A 24,761-nucleotide genomic window follows, 5' to 3' on the forward strand; every position below is an offset into this window, starting at 1 on the left:
GTCATGATTGATGGTAATGACAACAGATCTGTAATTTCTGGAGATTATTCAGTGAATTGATTGTTGCAAAAGATCTTGGTGAGTAAACTGTGTCTCTGAATTGCTCCAGAATTTATCCGTTACATCTCCTCAATGAAGGAGAGGCTTCCATAAACATCAAGTTTTCTTTATTTCCATTTTATCTTCAAGCAGCAGAGATAACTGACATTTTACCTGCATGTCCTCTTCTCTATCAGATGAAAGCTCACTTCGACAAAGAATGTCAGATAAATCGTGCCATTCATAATGGCATGAGTTTGCTTGACAGCTTGATCCCATTGCCAACATGTGTATATATTTTATCTTTGTTTTGAGAAACCATGCATCAAGATTTTCATCAATAAATGGATATACATATATGCTTTAAGGTGAACTCATGCTTTATTATTGAAGAAGAGCACCAAACGCTGCAAGACCTCACGCAAACAAATATGGCTATAGCATACACATAAGAAATACAAAGAATATGCTGTTATACTTCACAAAACAAAACGTAAAAGAAAAACAATGGCCACCACCCTAATTTTCACCATCCCTCTTCCACAACTCCAGTGGGGTCCTTGGCAGCACACATATGATCTGCATCTCTTCTAGACTTGGCAAACAGAATGAAGTGTAAGATGACTAAAACCAAAGACCATGAGTTTGTGCTGTCAACGCTGGAAGAGCTGTCCACACTCTATGCTCAGAAGATTATTCCACGATTTAGACAAGAACCTGGCTCTCTCCAAGAAACTTTGCTTTGTTGGAAGTGGAACCTGCAAAATAAGATAATTGTTAACTTTGAGATGATGAAAAATAGTGTACCAATTTGGGAAATTAATCAACTTAGTAGTTTAGAAAAGTTTTCAGTGACGGAATTATACCTAGTAATGAATGGGAGGTGGTGGGGATGCGTAGATGTATGTTGGAGGAGGAGACGGTGAAGGTGGGGGTGGTGACTTGTAATGGTAGGGAGGTGGAGGAGATGCGGGAAGGTGTGGTGAACTGTAATGGTAGGGAGGTGGAGGAGATGAGGGAAGGTGTGGGGGTGGTGACTTGTAATGGTAGGGGAGGTGGTGGAGATGGGGAAGGCTGTGGGGGTGGAGATTTGTAATGGTAGGGGAGGTGGAGGAGATGGCGATGGAGGTGGAGGAGATTGGTAGTGGTAGGGAGGTGGGGAGACGGAGATGGTGGTGGAGGTGAGTTGTAGAGATAGGGTGGTGGGGGAGATGGAGATGGTGGTGGAGGAGACTTGTAGTGATAGGGTGGTGGAGGGGATGGTGATGGTGGTGGAGGAGACTTGTAGTAGTAAGGTGGTGGAGGGGATGGTGATGGTGGAGGAGGAGACTTGTAGTAGTAAGGTGGTGAGGAGATGGGGACGGTGGAGGGGGTGACTTGCAGTAGTAAAAGGGAGGTGGTGGAGATGGGGATGGTGGTGGAGGTGATTTGTAAATAGTAAGGTGGTGGTGGAGATGGGGATGGTGGTGAGGTGGATTTGTAATAGTAGGGTGGTGGAGGAGATGGCGATGGTGGAGGAGGAGATTTGTAGTAGTAGGGTGGTGGAGGGGATGGTGAAGGTGGTGGTGGTGATTTGTAGGTAGTAGGGTGGTGGAGGGGATGGTGATGGTGGTGGTGGTGACTCAGTAGTAAAGGGTGGTGGTGATGGGTGATGGTGGGAGGAGGTGACTTGTAGTAGTAAGGGAGGTGGTGGTGAGGGTGATGGTGGGGGAGGAGATTTGTAGTAGTAAGGAGGTGGTGGGGATGGTGATGGTGGAGGAGGAGATTTGTAGTAATAGGGTGGTGGTGGGGATGGTGATGGTGGAGGAGGAGATTTGTAGTAATAGGGGGTGGTGAGGAGACTGCGATGGGAGGGGTGGTGGGGACTCTGTAATAGTAGGGTGGTGGGGGAGAAGGTGATGGAGGAGGTGGGGATTTGTAGTAGTAAGGTGGTGGGGAGGAAGGTGATGGGAGGTGGTGAGAGTTGTAGTAGTAGGGGTGAGGAGGAGAAGGTGAGGGAGGTGGTGGGAGAGCTGTAATAGTAGGGAGGAGGAGGAGATGGTGAGGGAGGTGGTGGGGACTTTGTAATAGTAGGGAGGAGGAGGAGATGGTGAGGGAGGTGGTGGGGACTTGTAATAGTATGGTGGTGGAGGAGATGGTGAAGGAGGTGGTGGGGACTTGTAATAATAAGGTGGTGGTGGAGATGGTGAGGGTGGTGGAGGAGACTTATAGTAGTAAGGTGGAATAGAAGGTGGGTTCTTTGGTGGTGGTGGAGATGTATAATGATACGGTGGAGGCAATGACTTCGGTGGTGGAGGAGAAGTATAATGATACGGTGGAGGCAATGACTTCGGTGGCGGAGGAGATGTGTAGTGATATGGTGGTGGCAATGACTTTGGTGGTGGAGGAGATGTATAGTGATACGGTGGAGGCAATGACTTCGGTGGTGGAGGAGATGTATAATGATAAGGTGGTGGCAAAGACTTCGGTGGTGGAGGAGAAGTATAATGATAAGGTGGAGACCAAGACTTCACCGGTGGAGGAGGAGAGTTATAGTAATAGGGTGGTGTTGGAGAGGGTGTCTGATGATGGTGGTGATGGTGGTGGTGGTTGTGGTGGTTGTGGTGATGGTGCTCACAATGCTCATAGGGTTTCTCTGGTGCAAAGGCAAGTGGCTTGGCCTTAAGGACCACCTCCTCATGGGACTTAGAATACACGTTCAGGGAGCACACCTCGTTGAGTTTTTGTAGGCTTGTTGCAAGTGGAACCCTTTGGCGCAGCATGGAGATAAACCTTGCATCCCTTGGCTCCATGTTCCCCAATACGGATACCCTTCAACTGTGACAATGTATTTGCCATGGCCTTTAGTTTCACCGTATGCTTCATACTTCTTGTTGCCTGCCTCACATGTCACCTTCACTATGGCGCCTGTTTCCATATGGTAAGGGTAGTTATTAGATATACATGGGACCCAAGACTCTAGCTCAGCCATTTGTAAGCTGTCTAGTTTAATTAAAACCATTTGGATTGCATGAAAGTGAGCGAAAAGATCATAGCGAAAAGAAGGACATTATTAGTGCCCACTATCACTGACTTTTTTGGGTGTTTATTAGATATACATGGGACCCAAGACTCTAGCTCAGCCATCCATGTGGTTTTATATATCCTTTAAAGAGATGGATGTCTGCTAGCTTTTTCTCAAATAATTGAACCAAAGGTCTATCCACACCAACTTTTGTTTCTAATTGTTTGAATTATTTGGACACACGGTACTTTTGGTTAACATAGTTATATGTGAATCATTAACATAGAAAGATAAAGTAGGATTAGTTATTCAAAACTGTTAACACCAAAACACAACATTCAGGTCATTTGACTTTGTAACACTCCATGTTTGCTAATCAGACCAGTAAGAAAAATTTGTTTTTTTCTAATGTGGAAAAAAATGAAGTAAATTAAAAGGAATTCATGCCAAAATTTCTAACAATCACCTGCGAAGAGCTTCTTCTTGTAAGACTCCTTTGGGTTCTCCCAATTGTAGCACTTGTAACAGTAGACTCTTCCTACAACCTTGAGAATTGGCTCATGGTGATATGGTGGTGGGGGTGACGTGTAATAATATGGTGGTGGTGGTGATTTCACCGGAGGAGGTGGGGGAAATGATAATAGTAAGGTGGTGGTGGGGACTTCACAGGAGGAGGTGGGGGAGTGATAATAGTAAGGTGGTGGTGGTGACTTCACCGGAGGTGGTGGGGAGTTATAGTAGTACGGTGGTGGTGGCGATTTCACCGGAGGAGGTGGGGAGTGATAGTAGTAAGGTGGTGGTGGTGACTTCACCGGAGGAGGTGGGGAGTGATAGTAGTACGGTGGTGGTGGTGACTTCACCGGAGGAGGTGGGGAGTGATAGTAGTACGGTGGTGGCGGAGATTTAACCGGAGGAGGTGGGGGAGTGATAATAGTAAGGTGGTGGCGGAGACTTCACCGGAGGAGGTGGGGAGTGATAATAGTAAGGTGGTGGCGGAGACTTCACCGGAGGAGGTGGGGAGTGATAGTAGTACGGTGGTGGCGGAGATTTCACCGGAGGAGGTGGGGAGTGATAGTAGTAAGGTGGTGGCGGAGACTTCACCGGAGGAGGTGGGGAGTTATAGTAGTACGGTGGTGGTGGCGACTTCACCGGCGGAGGAGGGGAGTGATAGTAGTAAGGTGGTGGCGGAGACTTCACCGGAGGAGGTGGGGAGTGATAGTAGTACGGTGGTGGTGGTGACTTCACCGGAGGAGGTGGGGAGTGATAGTAGTACGGTGGTGGCGGAGATTTAACCGGAGGAGGTGGGGAGTGATAATAGTAAGGTGGTGGCGGAGACTTCACCGGAGGAGGTGGGGAGTGATAATAGTAAGGTGGTGGCGGAGACTTCACCGGAGGAGGTGGGGAGTGATAGTAGTACGGTGGTGGCGGAGATTTCACCGGAGGAGGTGGGGAGTGATAGTAGTAAGGTGGTGGCGGAGACTTCACCGGAGGAGGTGGGGAGTTATAGTAGTACGGTGGTGGTGGCGACTTCACCCGGCGGAGGAGGGGAGTGATAGTAGTAAGGTGGTGGCGGAGACTTCACCGGAGGAGGTGGAGAGTGATAATAGTAAGGTGGTGGTGGAGATTTCACCGGAGGAGGTGGGGAGTGATAATAGTATGGTGGTGGTGGAGATTTCACCGGAGGAGGTGGAGAGTGATAATAATAAGGTGGTGGAGGTGAGGGAGAAGGTGGTGGTGGAGATTTATAGTGGTAAGGTGGTGGAGGTGACGGCGAAGGTGGTGGTGGAGACTTGTATTCATAAGGTGGTGGAGGAGACGGTGATGGTGGTGGTGGTGACTTGTATTCATAAGGTGGCGGCGGCGACGGTGACGGCGGTGGTGGTGATTTATAAACATAAGGAGGAGGTGGTGAAGCATAAAATGTAAGGAGGATCAGCAAAGACTTGAGCTACATTACTTGAAACAAGCACTGCAACAAAGGCAAAGGCAAAGGCCGGCCATAGACGACCCCCCGGAGGGTCGCCGGAATGTAAGCTCATAGCTCGCCGGAGCAAGTATGAACAAGTAGAACTGAGTTCCTTAAGAAGGGAATACAAGGAGAGGTGTGAGTCCTATCCAAAGAGTAGTAATATTTATAATGAAAGATGTTTGTTACAACTTAAGAAAACAGCTGTGAAGTAAGACTTATGATGACAGAGAGGAATTTGATTATGGTTTCATGATTAACTTTTAATTTGCTTACTGTGAATTAGGTGGCTTTGTTTATTTTTTTATTTTTTTCTATGGTTGTGGCCTATATTGCTTTTCACTTTAGCATTTGGTCTGTTTAATATATAGAAAAAAATTAAAGACTATCTATGTGTCTTCTTTTTTGGAAATATATGTATGTATTGATGATGGTGATTATTATTTGTGATAATGATTAATGACACTACTCACTCACAAATTTGTAGACACTTTTCTTTAAGTCATTGTTTTAAATTAATGAAAGTACATAATTTTCTTTTGTTTGGCATGAGTTATTTTCTTTTTATGAGTGATATTTGTCTTGTTATCTTCTTTCTTTTTTGTTTTGTTAACAATTTATTAAAAGTTAAGATTTGATTTGTTTTTTTTATTTTTTTAACATTGTAAAATCTTGGGTAGGTTGAAGTAAGAATAAATTAATAATGGTCTTCTCAGACATAGATCTAAACATGTTATAAATATGTGATTTATGTTTTACATTGTTACACTATTAAATATATGAAAGTAAGGCAGGGTTTCCAAGAAGGTCTTTAGGCTAGTATTGCACCTTACACACATGCATATATTATATTTTAAGCTTAAAAGAAGGGAAGAACCACATTGCACCCCAAAATGGACTAACAAAAGCCACCAACCAATCAATTATTCATTTCATCTCTATAATTCACAGAATGAACCTGGTGAACTCAATAGGGACCACCTATTCCCCATTCAAAGTTCAGAAAGTACAGGAATCCAAGGGGAAATTTACAGGGATTATTAATGGGGAGTAAAATAATTAAAAAAAAAATGAGCAATGGGAATTGTAATTTGAAGGCGGCATTTAATTTGAGTTATGATTTCAATCATATTTAATTTGAGTGTAACATTCAAAGTCTATGCACAAATATTAAGAGTTTGTTTTGTTTGTTTTCACCGAGAAAAATGGGAATTGATTTGCTCCAGTCTTATACGTTTCTCTTTACAAGTGTTCTTTCTTTGTTTTCATGTGTATTTTAAAAAATTTATAAATATATTAATTAATTAATTTACTTTTTTTATATTTTTATATTTTTTTACTTTTTTTATAACATTTTTTTCTTAAAAACAAAATGAATTTTTTAAAAAAAAAATCAATATTTAAAAATTAATATGATTTTTTTATAAAGTAGTTGGGTTAGATCATGATTTAAACTAAATTAAGTTTAATCGGACCTATAAACAACTAATGATATAATTTAATATATTTTAGAGTTTTATTATGATAAATAAATGACTATACCAGATTGAGCTACTACCATTATATTTAATTTTCAACATAATTATGAAAAAATTGTTCCTCTTTTGCATGTAATTTTTCTCAATTTTCTCAATTTTATATTTTTATTTTATTTTATTTCTATTTATTATCATTCATTAATCTAGTTATGTCTAAAAAAACAAGAAAACATGATAAGGAAGATTGAATATTTAATTGGGCCTATCTAATGTCGAAACTTTTTTTTTTTTTGTTTTTACATTACTAATATACAAAGACCAAGATTCTTTGTGTAGTGGTCATTAATAATAAAGGGGTATAATCCAAACTTAGACAAATAATTAATCCAATTTAGCTAAAAAAATATATATTTGAAAAATTAAATCAGATAAATTGAGTAAGTGCCTAGTCACATCAAGAGATATAAATTTCAATGTAGCTTGTATGTGTTGTATTTCACTTGGGCATCTTATTTCTATTTTTCTAGTACCCAAAAAGAAAAAAATATACACTCAAAAATGTTTGAATTATGCAAAACATTCATGTGACTTTATGGAGACAGGTACAGATTAGCGCACTATATGCATCGCTTTCTAGACTTACTTTTTTTTTCTTTTTCTTTTTCATTTTTCCCATTTCAAAAAGGATAATTAAGAAAGTCAACTTGTGTATTTTTTCTTAAAAATATATATAAATCAACATGAAATAAAAATAAAAAAATAATAATTTGTTATGATAAAAATAAAGTAAAACAAGAGAAAAATTGTAATAAAAAACCCATGAGAAAAATAAGTAGAATTCGCTAAGCAATCATTTTCGGGTTTATCGACATCGGTCCCTCACAGGTAGCTGCCGAGTGTCGAGGCTGGCTTTTAGAGCTCGATCCCCATCTCGCAGGTGAGAAAGAGCCGGTTCGGTGGCTGAGCTGCCTCCCACGCTGTTCGTCCCCGGCTTTACGACTATCGTTTTCTAAAAATAAAAATAAAAATAAAATAAGTAGAATTTGAAAAATTTTTATTTAGTCACTGCTGTAATAAAGCAAACCGGTAAGTCATTTAATACTTAATCAAAAATTTAAAAATTTAACTATTTTTTAATACATGGTTGGGCATAACAAAAGTATGTGTGCTGGTGTATTCACATTGAAAAAAAACATATTCTATACCAAATTTAATTTATTATAATATATATTTGAATTTATTATATTATTTTATATATTAAATTTAATTTTCAATAAATTAATGTTTTATCAATTTTATTATGTAAAAAATCATATACTAAGATGATTCCCTTTATAAACTAATCAGTGCAAATCCTAAAATGATCACATCATGCAGATTATTCTTTTCTCCCCATATATAGAATTAATTTTTGTTTTTAAGTAAAAATTGTTACATCACTAAATTATTTCATTATTTTTTATATTTACAAGTAAAATGGCAACACATAAACATGATCTACACCACTTCAAAATTTAAATAAATTTATAATTGTTTTTTAAAATATATTATCAGCTCTCAAATATATATACACACACAATACTAGTCAAACACGGCAAAAAGCATTGAATCAAGCTATGTACAAATAAATGCATCTCTTTCTAGGGTTAGGGTTGGAAGGTTGCAAGAAAGCCAATTTATTGGGACAATCTCCTCATCAAAGTTTCATTGGGAGCAGTTGTGCCGGTTCCATTGATAGTTGCACTTATTTTTTGTTTGTCCTTACTACTTTGCCACTTGTTCTTATATGTCTTCCCTTACTTTACATACACTATAATTTCTAGAATAACACGCTTCTCTTCATGGCTAATAATTTTATTTTATTTTTATAAAAAAAAATATAATGGTAAAATATGTTATTACATTATCACTAAGATTGGTTCATATGGTAGTCATTATGTTATTTAAGTAACAAGTTTCAAATTTAAATAAGTATGGGCAAAAATACTAATTGGAAAACATTTTATTTCTTATTTTAAAAAGCTCTCATTACTTCATAATCGATATACTTTATCATAAGAAACCGATGAGTAAAAAAAATTATTATTTCTTTTTCAAATTTTAAATTTTTGATCAGTGAAAACTCAAAATCTTATCAATGTGGTAATATATATATATATATATATATATATAAGTAAAAAAATAAAGTTATATTTATATTTAATTACTGAATGAGAACCGCACAGGACTTGATCACAAATAATTTGATTGCTTTAATAGCCATCGTACTAAAAAATAATATCTCATGCATATGGTTAAGAATTTGAAAGGTCCTACATTTATGTACTCATGCATGAAATGGAGGGGGACCTAATCAATGATTCTGACTAGAGAGGCTTCTATTGTTCTTTTATTATTGATGAGAGAGCTTTGTATTGGACGTTTTTATTTATTTATTTTTTCTTAAAAAAATTTTGGAAAATTAACTATTAGTCGATGCAACTTTTTATTTATTCTAATAAGTAATTCGGGCAAAAAATTATCCTATGTGATCTTTTCCTTTTACAACCAGTTTAATTTCATTCCTCCGTCGTTATTAAAAGTTCAAATTTATTCGACAAATACATACAAATTTGAATAAAACTCACCAAATAATAAACAAATACATTAAAAAAATAAAGAGTAAAAACTAAAAAAATCGAAAAGTGATGTAAAAATAATAAATTTCAAAGATTAAAATCAAAGAGTAAAATTAATTAAAAATTGAATCACGACATAAGATGAGAAAGTTATTTTAGCGATTTGGATTTAAAAGTAATTCTAAAAAAATGATTAATTTTCAAAAAAAATGAAAAGATTAAATGGTTTTTTACACCAGTAAAATTGTTTGTACTCTTTTTAGCAATTCTTAAAAAATTTTTTATTGCAGTTTTAATTGTCTGTTAAACTATTTCTATAATATTGTGAATGTCCAGTAGAATGTTATTCAATTATTGTGGATGTATTACAAGTTAAAAATAATGGATGATTACTTGTTCCCATAACCCACTGGCTTTTATCTTTTTACCTGTCTATTTATAAATATTTTATTTATTGGTTTTTAATAATTAGATATCAGAATAAATGTTCAAAAAATTTTAATTTTACTCCTTCGATAGAGATATTAATCGGTGTTTACTATATTTATTAAAGAAAACTATACAATAAAATATATTCTTCATTAGTAAAACTAAACTCATCCAAGAAACTCTATTGCCCACCAACCTCCATTATAGTGATAATGTGATTTGTTTATTATATAAATAAATAAATATATATATATATAATAATAATAAGGTAGAAATAAGTTTTAATTTTATCAAATAATTTTTTTTCGCCGTTTATCAACCTAATTCAAATCAAATGAATAATGTGCTACTAATTTTTAAAAAAAATCATGTGAGTTTTTAAAAAAATTTAATGACAAGAGAGAAGATGCCGGCTTTGATGGGGTAAGATGGGGACATGTAATGTTGTGAGTTGATGAGGGAGGAGACGTGATGCAATTGCTAATCACATGCCCTACACTTTCTAGTACAATCATTATTATATATATATATATATGTAAAGAATATATATATTATATTAATTTCCATGGAATATTCAACTCAGAATTATGGAACCGGTTCCAGAGAAATCTAGCTGGAACATTTTCAAAAATAAAATGAACATATATAATATACATATAAATGGCTAATGGACAGCAACTACAATTTAACTGAAAAATAATTGGTAATTTAAAAAAAAAAACAAAAAATAAAGGGGGACTAATAAATAATTATCCTCTAAGACTTTTTTTATTTATTATATTTTTTTAAGTCAAAATATTAATTTTGATCATAAATTAAATACCTCCATTTATTATTTTTGAATATATATATTTATAAGAGCAATGTCCGAAGATGCATCATCTTACAAAAATTTTAGAACTGCATAAAAATGATTTTTATTATTATCGAAAAATAAAAATAAATAGGAAGAGGGAGAGTAGCTTGGTAGGGAGTGATGATGAGGATTGGGATGGAAAAAGACCAAGTGACTCGTGAGAGTGGGACACAGCTAATGGACACGTGGCAACAAGCTGTCTACATGTGGGAAGATGCATGGTGCGTGTTTGCTTACATTGACCCGTTCTTTCCGCTTACTCGCTCGGCCTCGCCGCCTCACAATTTCACATTAATTAATAAATAAAAGTCCATGTCCTATATTATTATTCATGCCAGCTATATACTATGTATCTATCTATTTCTTATCCTTTCCTTTCTTTTCTATGACTTCTCTACCCTTTGACTTTTCTTTTATTTTTAGTTTTTATTTTTCATGATATATATAAGGGTAAATTATAGAAATAGTAATCTAACTATATTCTATGTGAATAACTGAATCATAAAACTTTTTAATTAATTACAATAATTACATTCCTATTTGAATCACTGAATTATAAATTTTTTTTATTAGATATCATAGATTCGTATTAAATTAAATCATTCAGATTAACTCCATTAATGACATATTAAGATGACATGCCATGTCATGCTCCCTTACCACATTAACATGTCATGTGAATAAAAACTCATTTTACCTTAAAGATTGTCAACTCTTATAGTTAATTCTTCATAACGTAATTTAATTTCTAAATTTTTTATTTTTTATTTTTAATTAGATAGCTTGCAATAATATCCCTTATTTAATTTAGTTTTTCATCCAAATAACATACTATTATGATAAATGCATGACATAACATGACATACCATATTAGTAAATCATTAATGGAGTTAGCCTGAGTGATCAAATTGAATGTTAATTTAAAATTAAAATATCAAATTAAAAAATTTTATAATTTGATGACTCAAATAAAAATAATTGAATGATTGGGTTACTATTTAAATAAATTATCCAATATATAATGCCTAGACACTGTATAATATATGAACAATAATTTTATTAAGGGTTTGTGGCACCACATTTTGGCCCATTAATTATTTTTTTTAATTGAAATTATCAAATTTTTAGGTTATGACATAAAAATAAATAAATAAATAGTTTTATTATAAAAATTAATAATTTTTCAAATATTATAGGCTATTTTAATGATTTCAATTTTTTTAAATATATTTGTAAACAGAAAAAAAAATTTAGTAGGTATACATACGATACCTCTTTGAAACTTATCATTTATAAAAACGTAATATTGTAGTTGGCACCCACATAATAATAATAATAATAATATATATATATATATATATATATATATATATATATATATATGATAAGGGGGACAAGCATTGTTAAAACATGAAGTAGCTACTAAAGTGCTCTAATTATGATGACTTAGTAATTTTTTAGAGATTTATCATATGGTGCAAGCTAACATACGGTGCAATTAAGATTTGTCACGTACATCCAAAATACTATATAAATAATCATAATTTAATGATAAATTCCTCTATTATGCAACTGTAGAATATACAACTCTTTTTACATGAGATCCACATTAAGACCCATTATATAATAAATGAACTATACTCTACAATATATCGGGCACTCTTTAAACAATGAGTGAATTATACTCTATAATATATGCAGACAGACATATATAAAGTTTTGATTCTGTGTGGAGATGAGAATCCATCAGGGTATCCAATGCTTATGACGTAATATTCAACTAACATAATTATAAACTAACTTCATAAAAAATTTATTTTATCTTAAATAATTATTTTGAAACATGGAAGAACATGAAAGAGAAGCTTTAATTTTATCTTTGTCACGAAAAGCGACATTTCAACTAAATGTAAGCAATCACAAAAAATTTATAAAGTTGTCAATATATAAATAATAATAAAATTATTTTTATTAATTATATACCCCAAAAAAAAGTAAAATGTGATAATTTTGAGAGTTAGATTTTTAGAAAATTGTAAGGAACTATCTTATTGCTACATGATTAATGTGACTACTCTTTAATATAAGTACATATACAATTGCACTGTTTTCCGTGGCAATTTGTGAAATATCTCTTAATTATATTTTTTAAATCATAGCAAACAAAAACAAGTATGAAAAGGCCATATACATATTTATATATTTTTTATTTTCTTTGGGAAAAAGTCATTGAAAGTTGATTGAATGATCACAACAAGACAACCACCTCATCATGTTCTATATTTATGGACCATACATAGAGCGTGTATTAACTAATAAATATATCATAAATAAGTGTGATATTGATTGGTATATGCCTTCACTATCTTAAATTTTTTTCATTACTTTGTCTATCTTACTTGGAGTGAGGAACAACACAAAACCATGTTAATTTATATTTTGGTGTCGGTGTTTTATTGAATAGTAAAATTTCCCTTTCTTTTGCGTGGATATATGATCAATCAAAAGAAGTCTATTTATATTAAAAAAAAGTATTGAATATTTTTGTACTTGTGTAGATGAAAAATATAACATCAATTATTTAGCTTGCACAATTAAATATGATAGATATATAGATTATGGGTCAAAGGTAGTTTTGTATAAAAGAAATCAACTAGATAGTTTAGTTTCAAAATAAACATTTTATAATTTATAGTTTAATTTTAGACATATTTTCCCTCACTTTATATTAAATAAAAAATCTTTATAATTTATGAGTTTTAATCAAATTTATCGAATAAAGTTAAACTCATAATAAATTTTCCTTCACACGTTCCATATGAATTGTAATAAAACATTAATCAAATGTAAGCCACCTCAACAAAGATAGATATATGCTGATATTGATGATGATGCTCTGAATTCAGGTTCGACAGAGGAGGTATGAAGATTATCAGAAGGAATAATTCCATAATATTTACATTACAATATCATAACTTAAGGCACAATTATGAAAGAATATTTTACAAGCATCTTGATCCTTACAAATCCTTCTGGGCTTATTCATCATTTAATATAACAAGGGTTATGAATGATTGGATTCAACATAATCTATATAGACACATCATTTGAAAATGTTTGTAGATTTAAAATCTATGAACGTTCGTCTCAATCGTTGGATTGAAATTCAACAGTTATGCATTATTTATTGTTGGGTGTGATTATATTTATAAAGTGTGCTTTATAGTGAAAAATGGGATCATACTATTTTTGATATAAGCCAGTAAATTGTAATCATACTGATAGACTTGTCAATCAGGCTAATCGCCCACAACAACCTAACTAAAAGCCAAACTAAACCTAATAAACCTATTGATGTGTCTGTCTCTCTCCATAATCTTCATTGTTCCCAATTGCGGATGTTCGTATGTTTCTTCATATATATATATATATATATATATATATGATAATATAAGACAATTGACTTATTAACTCGATCAAGTGTCACATGGGGCAATAAACGTTTGCTACGTGTACTATGCTTAGAAGATTTACATTAATCAAACTAAACTAATAAATCTCTTCTACTATACAACAATGAATGAGAGATACTCTTCCTCTAAGAAAGAACTCACTCGAGACTTATTCAAATAGCACTATAAATTAACAATATCTAACTCGAAAACAGTGGATGAATAATATTACTTCAATATACACTGCATAGGGGTTCAACCCTGTGCATGTTCACCCACTGTCATATTACAACAAATAATGATTTCTGGAGTTTTTAACAGATTAAAAACGTATCTTAATTTGCGTAAATATAATTAGATTATTATAAATGCGCAATGGAAGGTAATTTAAAAACGGTTGGCCTCGGGGGATTACGTGGGGTTGGTTGCAAGGTGCCCATGCATGCACATGTGAGAATCCTCAGAATAATTGAGATATGACTTGAATAATGGCAAGTTGAAGGCAGCTCTTTAATTTTTGCCCTCTTGTTCCCTTCAAAGTTCAAACTTTCTTCTAAGCCAACAAAGTAAATATAACCACAAATAATGCTAATAATATTAATAATTAATACTCATGTCATGACCATTGCTTTTCGTTTCGAAACCTTAATTTAAGTGGTATTCATTATTCTCGTTAGAATACGCTAAGCATAAGCAAACAGTGACAACAACTATGCACCATGTTTCCAAAGCTAGTCTTCGTCATTTCATTAATATCTCCTATTTTTTATTTTTATTTTTACGCTTCATTTAATTTTTGTATTTTATTAGTTTTCTAAGGGACAAAATTATCATTCATAAAATATTAAAGAATCTATAAATCATATTTATGGGAATTTTTTTAAAACCACATTACCACCTCACTCAATTAATTAACTCGTCCATGTATAGTTCAAAATTGTTTATAATATTTGAAGTGCATAAATTCAAATTCTTTGACATTGACTTTGAAAATTAATGCTCTTGAACAAACGGTAAGAAAGCATAGGGTTCCTATATTAATGCCTTGTTTTAAGATGACAAATTATTAAATTATTGTCTAATGTGAGTTCTTCCACCTTGTTTTAAGATGACAAATTATTAAATTAATTTCTAATGTGAGTTCTTCCATAAGATGTTTTAGAGGCTTTGCTTATGGTGCATGTTAATTAATACAACAGTTCTCATCTCATACACTTGCAATTAATCAATCGATGAGGATCACAGCACAGATCACTTATTAATGACCCACAACGTTTCATTGTTTGAAAATAAGCTAATTAATTAAAGGCTTACATGTGTTTTATATTATATTAAAAGATTTTCTTAGTTTATAACCCCCTTCACTTGTTTGTCAGGGAATATATGACTTAATTATTGTAATTAAAGTCGTTCAAAACAGTGGTCCATTTAATATAATAAGTTTTAAACCATGTATATAATATATATATATTATGTGTATAAATATATGATGTGTGATTTTTATACTTAATTATGCACAAATATATATATTTTTTTAGATGGGTTTTTTTAATTTAGTATTCTCAAATTAAGTTAGACTATTATTTAAAAAAAAGTTATAATTTAAATAATATTTTATCAATAATTACTGATATATTATGACTTTTTTTTTTTTTGGGGTACTCAGATACGATTTGATCTTCTTAAAAATAAAAAGAAAAGTTTTGAAGATGTGATGCAAACAAAGATTATTCCACAAAAAAGTAAATTCTAGTTCATCATTTTTATTAATTATAAATATAACTTTATGTCAAGACTAATTTTGAAGATATTGAACTTTGGGGCTTATGGAGTACCAAATTAAATACTATAGTTCTATAAACAAAGGAGAAACCCTAAAAATGTATTATTACTGTGGTCCCTAATATTGCTTTTGATGATCTCTAAGGCAAAACTTTAGAATCAAATTGTCTCCTATGATATGCACACTTTTTGTCTTTATTCTTTCTCCTCTTTCTATTCTTTCTATGGAAATTGTTCCTCTTATGAGGCTTATCTTTGCCTTTCACATGTTAGAAGATCATGGGTAGGGTTTGGGTTAGGGTTAGGGTTTCTGTTTATCTTTTAGGTCCGTCAATGAAAAACTCTTGTGTTTGAATCATCAGTCCTTTGAACAAGTATTATATAAAAGTTAGTTGAGGACAACTATTTATATATTCATTGTCTCCTTCATGTTATCACCTTCGCTTGCAATTTTGGACCAAAAGTTTAGGGTTAGTCCTTTCACTTGATTAGTTTCAGCATTTCTGGAATCATGTATTGACACAGATAGGGTATTCATATTCTTTTTAAAAATCAGGGTTTTTAATCCCAACTCACGTGGGAGTCATGTAAAAAGTATTAAATTTTTCACTTGTGCATGCCATATTTGAAAAATATATATAGAATGAAACACAATTATTTCATGAATTTATTCTATATGATATATACTATTTTTTTATTTTCAAATTAAAGTTAAGTTAATTTTATTTATACCATTAAACTTTAGGTTATAAAGCTTAAAAAAAAAAACTATACTCACATTGTATACTCCGTATTATTTATCCACTTTAAGCACAAATATCGGTGCTATGGCTAAGTTTGTAGAAGTTTTTTTTTTAATAAAAGTTTGTCTATGTGCATAAGTCGATCTTTCATACAATTTAAAATTTACATTTTATTTAGTCAAATCATGGATTATATAGATTATGGTCATGTAGGAGTTCAATTTCAAGATGTTTATGGCTAACGTTGACCAACTAACAGCATTATTATATAGATATATATAATATGGGCCCAAAACTAGTACTGTACTAGAACAAAAGCCCGGCCTGCTTGTCAGGATCCAATATACATCTTTTATTCAAGTTTATATGTAGAATTCATAGTTTCATACTTAATATCATTAAGTTGGGCTCAGATTTGGGCCGACTAAATGCTTGTTGATTAGGGATGCCCCTTAATCCACCACAAATCTTGAAATTAATGTTTTCTTAGTTTGGACCAACACAAGTCCTTGTGGTGTCTAATTAAATTGCTGCCCTTATTTCTGATTAATATTTTATATTTTTTTGAAATGGTTATTTATTCTAAATTCATATAAATTCCATTAGTTTTTTTTTTAATTCATATAAGAACCCAAACAAAAATAGAAGACAATTGTTATTATCTTTTTTGAAGGTGTACAATTTAGACTGAATAGTTCAAAACCCATTGATATATATATATATATATATATACAATGGAAATTTGAGCTTGCAAGGCCTTGATTGCTGCCATCATGTTGGAGTCCGCCATGGACGAGGTCAATGAAAGCACCAATGATATGATCTTACACTCTTCGAGCGAGTGCCAGCTCCTGAAGAAACTAGAAAATGGAAAAGAGGAAAGCAAGATGAGCAAAGCTAGAGAGGAGACATACCAAGATTCTCATTATCCTCCCACAATAACACAATACACTAGTTATAGTTGTCACACTCCCAAGAGAGTGGGTTACAACTGGCAAAACAAAGATAGAAAATTATAACTGAGTACTATTCTATCTAATATAATCCTTCAGCCAAACTAGAGGTTTCCTAACACGCCTTGGCCCAAGAATGAGTTGGTTATTGGGATGCTGATCACTAGTTTGATTGGATGACTTCTGCTCCTCATTCTTTGCTGCCATGTCTTCTGAATCCTTAGGTCCCAGCTGAATTTCCTTGGTTGTATCACACCACCTCTCTCTCTCTCTCTCTCTCAAGCTCTTTAATTAGTCAACAACCATATACGAGTCTTGGTCCAAATGCACAAGCTCTACGTAGTCAACCTGTTAAACCGCCACCATGCCGAGTCTTGGTCCTCCGTCTGTGAAGAGATCGACAAAACTGTCCAAACATTTTATGTTTCTTTCTCCCATCTCCGTTCTATCCAATGTTTTAATAACCGGACTCGGGTTGTCGAATCCCAGGTTAGACAACCGAGTTCAGTTGAACTGTTGAACCAGCCGGTTCAACCGGATTTAATATTTTTTGAATAAATAAATATTTAAAAATTATAAAAATTAAAAAAATAAGTAAAAATAATTGAAAAATAACAAAATTACATATTGCAAAACAACAACATCAACATCAACTATATCATTCAAACAACAACACCAATATCAACAATATCATTCAAAGTTTCAAACAACACCAACATGACAACATCAACACCAACATCAACAATATCATTCAAAGTTTCAAACAACAACACCACCACCATCAACAATATCATTCAAAAATGAGGAATGAAATAAAAATGCAAGTATACTTATACAACAACAATAACAACAACAACAACAACAAAATACAAGCATACAACAACAACACCACCATTAACAAATAACAACAACAACACCAACATCAACAACAGACTTATGTTCTCCAAAAACCAAAATGTAATCCAAAAAGTCCACATGTATAAGAAATAAAATAAAAATACAATACAACAACACAAGAAAGTCATGTCTCCACCAAATTGAAACACAAGCAAGAAAAAAATAAAAAGAGACACTATTCTCATGAATTATCAATCTCATATTCACTTGTCTCATTCATTATCATCATTTCTATGAATTTCATCTCCCTCATTCCCTTGGTTGACATCAAAGGATGAAAAAAATTAATTCCATCTTGAACCACCAACACATCCTCATCATCATAATTTGGTGTATCTATCAAAAAATATATATTGTTTGTAAGTAATTAACATTAAATAGAACATAAAATTAAGTTGCAAATTGCAATCATATTAGTTACTTAGTCCTAACAATTAATATAACGGATACCTTCATTTTGTCCTCCTCTTTGTTCTTGTCCTTCTTCTTGTTGAGCAACCATATTTTCAAACTCATCAAGATTAAGTTCATGTTCCCTTAAAGGCTCATTCTCCACAACCCAAGAGTCAATCTTGTCAATACACTCATAATCAATAGGATCTAGAGAGTTGCTCTTGTTGAAGTTCCTACAAATAGAAAACAATTTGTCAAATTAACCAATAAGTTCTCAAAGCAATTAAATAAATGAGAAACATATAAATTAGTTACATACCTATTCTTCAAACGAAGGTTGTAATGTATATAGACAAGATCACTTAATCGTTCATGCTCCAACCTATTCCTCCTTTTTGTGTGGATTCTCTCGAACACACTCCAATTTCTTTCACAACCCGATGAAGAAGATGTTTGACTAAGAATTCTTATAGCCAACTTTTGTAAATTAGGAGCACTATGTCCAAAGAACCTCCACCATTCATCTACATGAAAAAATAAAACAAATATCATGTTATTGATGACAATGTAAAACTTAGTTAATTTTTTATTAGTATACTATTATACCTGGCCTTGTATTTTTGCTAGAAGATTGGCTTAGAGCATTTCCAAAACTACCCAGCCGCTCTCGAAATGTAGAACATTCAGCTATCATTTTGCTATGGTTCGGTGTAATATGAGGGTTGCTGATTATAGTTATAAACCCATCCATGACATCCGGTGCTTGGCAAACAGAGTCTTTATCATATTGAAAGATTGGATTCAACCAAAATGCAGCAGCATGAATATCTTGACGCAATTGACGCTCCCATCTTTCTTCCAAAATTGAGATATAAGGTTGATACAATCTCCTTACATATTTAAAAGTCTCCTTTATAGCTTTATTTGCTCTGATCATCCCTTCATAAACATAACCCAAAGAAGGTCTTTCATCAGAATCCACAATGCGTAGCAATCGTACAAGTGGAGACACAATTTTGACAACTATCAAGCAATCATTCCAAAATTGATTATCTAAGACAATATTTTGAACTTCTTTTGCTTTCTTTGTCTTAGATCCACTCCAACCAAGAAAGTCTCTAGAAGTAATCATAGCTTGCAAATCACATTTATGATCATGAAGACTCTTCAAAGCAATAAAAGTTGTAGCAAAACGAGTATCACCAGGTCGAAGAATCTCTGTCCAGCCTTTTATATTTCTTAACCAACCCAAAGTCCATTTGTGATTATACACAAAAACAGTAATAGAAGAGGCACGCTGTGCTAAATTCTCTATGTGTGGCATTTTGGCAATATCCTTCAACATCAAATTCAAACAATGAGCTGCACAAGGTGTCCACATGATATTGGGATACTTCTCATTAAGCAATCTTCCTGCAGCTTTATAATTAGCTGCATTATCTGTGATCATATGAACAACATTTTGCCAACCAACAATCTCCACAATCTCAGCAAACAAATTGCAAAGAGTTTGAGCATTAGAAATTAGGTCCGATGCATCAACAGATTTGATGAAAGATATCCCTTTCGGAGAATACACAAGAAAATTAATCAAAGATCTTTGTCGAATATCTTTCCAACCATCTCCCATTATTGTGCATCCACAATCTTCCCAACTACTTCGATAAGTGTCAACGAGTAATTGCAATTCTTTCTTTGACTCCTCCAATAAGTTGGTTCGCAAAGCATGATACGTAGGACCTTTGTATCCCAAACCAATACATGCTATAGCATCTATCATTGGTTGGAAATAAAAAGAATTTGAAGCATTCATTGGGATGCAAGCATCATAAAAAAATCGGGCGATAGCTAAATCCACTTCATGCCACCTTTCTTTGCTTTGTAATGCCGCCTTGATTGTGGGTTGTGATCCAACTTTGCTACCACTAGGAAAATAAGATGCAACTCCTGTTTTTTTCTTTTTTCTTGATAAATCACTAGGCCCACTGTCTTGAAGACTTTCACTATCTTGACCTTCCATATCACCTTCAAATGGATGCATACTAGGCCCAAATGGATTTATTGTTTCCCGATCACTAACCATTTTTTGTGCTTGAAAGTCTTTTAAATTTTCTTGAAATCTATGGCGAACATCTATGGGAACTTTCTTACATGGCCCAATTTCACCTCTTTGGCCAGCAAGATGCATTTTCATCCTATGAATGCCTCCACCTTTCACTACTTAAGCACAAAAATTACATATGAACATTTTTTTCCCATCATTACTTCTTGATTCATTGATATAAGCCCATGCTGGATCAGATTTTGAACGAATAGATCTAGAAGACTGCTCAAATGAATTTTGACTTGATGGTGTAGAAGTTGATGATGGTGTTGTGCTGCCATGAGTTTCTTCCATTCCCAAAATGTAATTGCCAAGTCCTAATGTCCAACTTTCACAAATGGAACAAATAAAAAAAACCATTCGAAAGTAAACTTTAAAATAACAAAACTATGAATGAAGTTAATGGCAAAAACAATAATTATGCTAACATGTGCAAAACAATGTAATTCAACCAAATTAGGCTAAAATAAATTAAATGAAACACTCTAAAATTCTAAATCACATTGCAAGAACCATTTCAAGATACCAAGAAATCAACATTAATAAATCTATAAAGACTATAATACTAAAACTAAAAGAAGACAAACTTTTTAAGTAAAAAAAAATAAAAATCCAAAATCCTGCATCACATACTAACACACAAGAGAATTGATAAATGAGCATTGAGCTAGTGAGCTATCCTCTTACTGATTAGTGATTATATATAAATAATTAAATATGGCCACCTTGTTATGTTAATGTTTTCATTAAATGGTGGCAAATATAAATATCACAACCAGTTAACTAATGCTATTATAACCAATCAAATTACTTTGTAAAATCATCAATCAGAACACCATTATAACTAGTTACCTAGTGTAGGAGAGATCACAATCGTCGGCTAAAGATGAAGATAAAGGAGGTCGTTTGTCGGCTTCACGACGAAGAGAAAGAGAAAGTCGGCCGTCGGCCGTTGGCTTCACGGAAGAGAAATCGTGGAATGGTTGGCTGATGGAGATGGTTCGGATGAAGAAGACTGAAGAATTTTTTTTTTTAGGTCATGTGAGTGTTCAGTACTTTAGTTTAATTCAAAGCTTCAAGACTTTAAGTGTTTAGTGTTTACTTTAAGTTAAGTAGTTGCTTAACCATGATGAATTAATGAAAATATGATTAATATTTTGGCAGCTAGCAACTTGGCATCTTATTTTTTTGGTTTTTGAATTTTGATTCTTTGCCTTTGCTTTGACTTTTTGGACCGGCTTTAATGGGCCAATGGCTGATATCTTGCTTTTTGGGACAATGGGACCATTAAATCATTTGGAAATCTTGGATTTGGTTTAATTAATTAATTTAAATCATCCGGTCCGGTCCAACCGGTTCACCGGTTCACTGGTTGAACCAGTTGAACCGGCCGGTCTGGTTATTTATTGTTTGGGGTGGCTAACAGGACCGATTTACCAGCCAGTTCCCGGTTGAACCGGTTGAACCGGCCGGTCCGGTCCGGTTTTTAAATCATTGGTTCTATCAACCTTGGTGAAACTGTCTACAATATCAGCAAGCTTTTGGGTTACAGTCCCATGCAGAGCAAGACAAGTTTATAGAGATCCTTCAAGAGTTCTCCAAGATTTTTGAAGCTTTTAATGTTGGTGACTTTATTCCTTGGCTTGGGTGGTTAGACTTGCAAGGGATTAATAAGAGGCTTGTTAGGGCTAGGGTCTCTCTTGATAAGTTTATTGATAAGATTATTGAGGAGCATATGAAGAAGCCTAAGCCTATTGATGCTGATATGGTTGATGTTATGCTTGCTTTTCTTGATGATGATGAGTCTTTAAGTTAATGAAGGATGATGATGAGTTGAAGGTTTTTAGTATTTTACTTACACTACAACAAATTTGACTAATGTCTACGGTAACCATTCGTAGGGAAATATATCACAATCGTAGGTAAATATTATTACCTACGAAAGAAAATCGTAGAACAAAACGTAGAGAACTACCCGTAGGTAAAAGTATTTACCTACGATTTCCTATTTTCGTAGCCAGAACTTGGAATCTTTCTCTACGTTATGTTCATAGAGAAATGTAAACAATATTCGTGGCTAAATTAAAAAATCGTAGAGGGAAAAGATTATTGGCTACGAATAAAATTGTAGGCAATGGTGTCCTTATTTCTCTACGAAATTTAGTTACGAAAAATTTGTTGAGAAACGAGTGAATTGTTTTTTTGTTCCGTTATGCTTTATCTACGATAATTTTTAGTAGAGGGTTTTTGGGCTTTTGTCTACGATTTTTCAAGTTCGTAGTGAATTTATCTTATTTTTATCATGCTTTAGCTACAATTATTTTTTTGCGATCATTATTTAACAAATCATAGGCAATGGTTTAAATTTTCACTTCCATATCAAAAATTGTACTAATAATTCATTGTTAATATACATATTGAATTCAAAAGTATCCATTCCAAATATTAATTTGCAAACATTGAATCCAAGAATAAAATGTTCAACATAACCATTTGTCTACAATCATTCCAGAACCTAAGTTACCATCCAAATACAAAAGCATCAAAAGACCAAAGTATCAATGCTAAGTTGTGTCTTTGCCCTTGTACTATAAATGAAAATCGTCCATACGAATACGCGCCCCACTCCTTTGTCAAATCTCATTAACTTCCTGCATTAAAGTATAAAATAAAATTGCTATATATATCATACATACTATTTCATAAAAAAAAATAATCAAATCATAAATTTATATTTAATAGTTGCTCTCAAAATAACTTTCTTATCCAAGCAAAAAGAAGTAAATGCCAAAAATAGCAAACATGAAAAAAATTACAGCAACCATATAATGATTAATCTTGGTGATCACCTTGTTCATCTCCACTACACGATAAATAAAAAATGCCAAATAAAAACTTTATTAAGTAGCATCATAATGTAATAAACATAATCATATAATGTTATAACTCCTTTGATGATTTTCATCAAGTCATAACACCTTGTAAACTAGTGTACTCAACCATCATCGATCAAGAGAAAATTCATCAGTGAAAGCTTTCAAATAAAATAAAATAATATCTTTCATTCCTCAAAAAGAATTATAATATGGTATAAATTATCCTTGATCAATAACTTTTCAATATTTACATTAAGAAGAAAAAGCATATTCCTGTTATCGATTATCTTTAGGTGCAGTAACAATGTAGTAAGAATCATGTACACACTAATAAAATTCCAACGGTTACGCCATTTGTATTCTGTATGTATCAGTAAGAGTCTCATGGTATCATATTGTAGGGCATCATTTTATACCATTGAAGTACTAAACTTTTGCTCAAAAAGGTGACTCAAAAGGAAAATTAGTAGGACATAAACTCTAGTGAGAGCCACCGATTCAGGGCATAAAAATCATGAACATACTTACCCAACTTTTCATGACAAATTGGCAAATGAGAAATGTGAAGAATTCAATTGTTGTACATTAGGAAAGAAACAAATGTGATTCTTATTGATGTTTTGCAATCAATTAATATTTTTTTCTAAATCCCCAAATTGAACCTACAACTCATTTGTGTTGAAAAAAAGATCCTAACAAATTAACTTCAAACATAATTAAAAATAATATCTAAATTATAACTTCATTAGGGTGCAATATTTCTGGCCAAAAACCATATACAACAAATGAAAAAAATGTACAAGTTTTCAGGGATGAAGATAACACCATGCAGGTATTTAATTGACATCTTATATTCAACATATAACATTTGTATTATACATAATCTTTGTAACTATGTAATACAATATATCACCATTTTTTTGGATTATGAGAATAAACATTTGGAGATAGATAGTTGACACCCCATTTCTCATCGTTTGGTTATTCTGAATACTATGTGTCATATATATATATATATATATATATATATATATATATATATATATATATGTGATTCAACAAAATTGTTACTCTATTAGAGATAGTCTTTAGACAAGTTCATCGTCTTCCAACTCAAAAGAGCCAACATATATTCATGAATAGAACAAGACCTCACTATATATATATACTT

The 24,761-nt window shown here is 33.0% G+C and overlaps 2 protein-coding genes across 2 annotated transcripts; both read right to left on the reverse strand.

The window, feature by feature from the left end:
• Positions 1–1,661: 1,661 nt before the first annotated feature.
• On the reverse strand, positions 1,662–2,762 carry LOC120265122 (extensin-like; the record flags this gene model as incomplete). The annotated part of the gene is made up of 1 exon (XM_039273028.1): positions 1,662–2,762. A coding segment is annotated over one exon (1,101 nt), but the record flags the coding sequence as incomplete, so codon positions are not given.
• Positions 2,763–2,764: 2 nt separating this feature from the next.
• LOC120265123 (extensin-1-like) lies at positions 2,765–17,527 on the reverse strand (the record flags this gene model as incomplete). The annotated part of the gene is given in 6 exon segments (XM_039273029.1): positions 2,765–2,946; positions 3,510–3,963; positions 3,965–4,577; positions 4,579–4,991; positions 17,101–17,227; positions 17,445–17,527. Coding segments are annotated over 6 exon segments (1,872 nt in total), but the record flags the coding sequence as incomplete, so codon positions are not given.
• Positions 17,528–24,761: the final 7,234 nt, after the last annotated feature.

The sequence above is a fragment of the Dioscorea cayenensis genome, chromosome 7 (genome assembly GCF_009730915.1).
Source record: "Dioscorea cayenensis subsp. rotundata cultivar TDr96_F1 chromosome 7, TDr96_F1_v2_PseudoChromosome.rev07_lg8_w22 25.fasta, whole genome shotgun sequence".
Classification (NCBI taxonomy): Eukaryota; Viridiplantae; Streptophyta; class Magnoliopsida; order Dioscoreales; family Dioscoreaceae; genus Dioscorea; species Dioscorea cayenensis.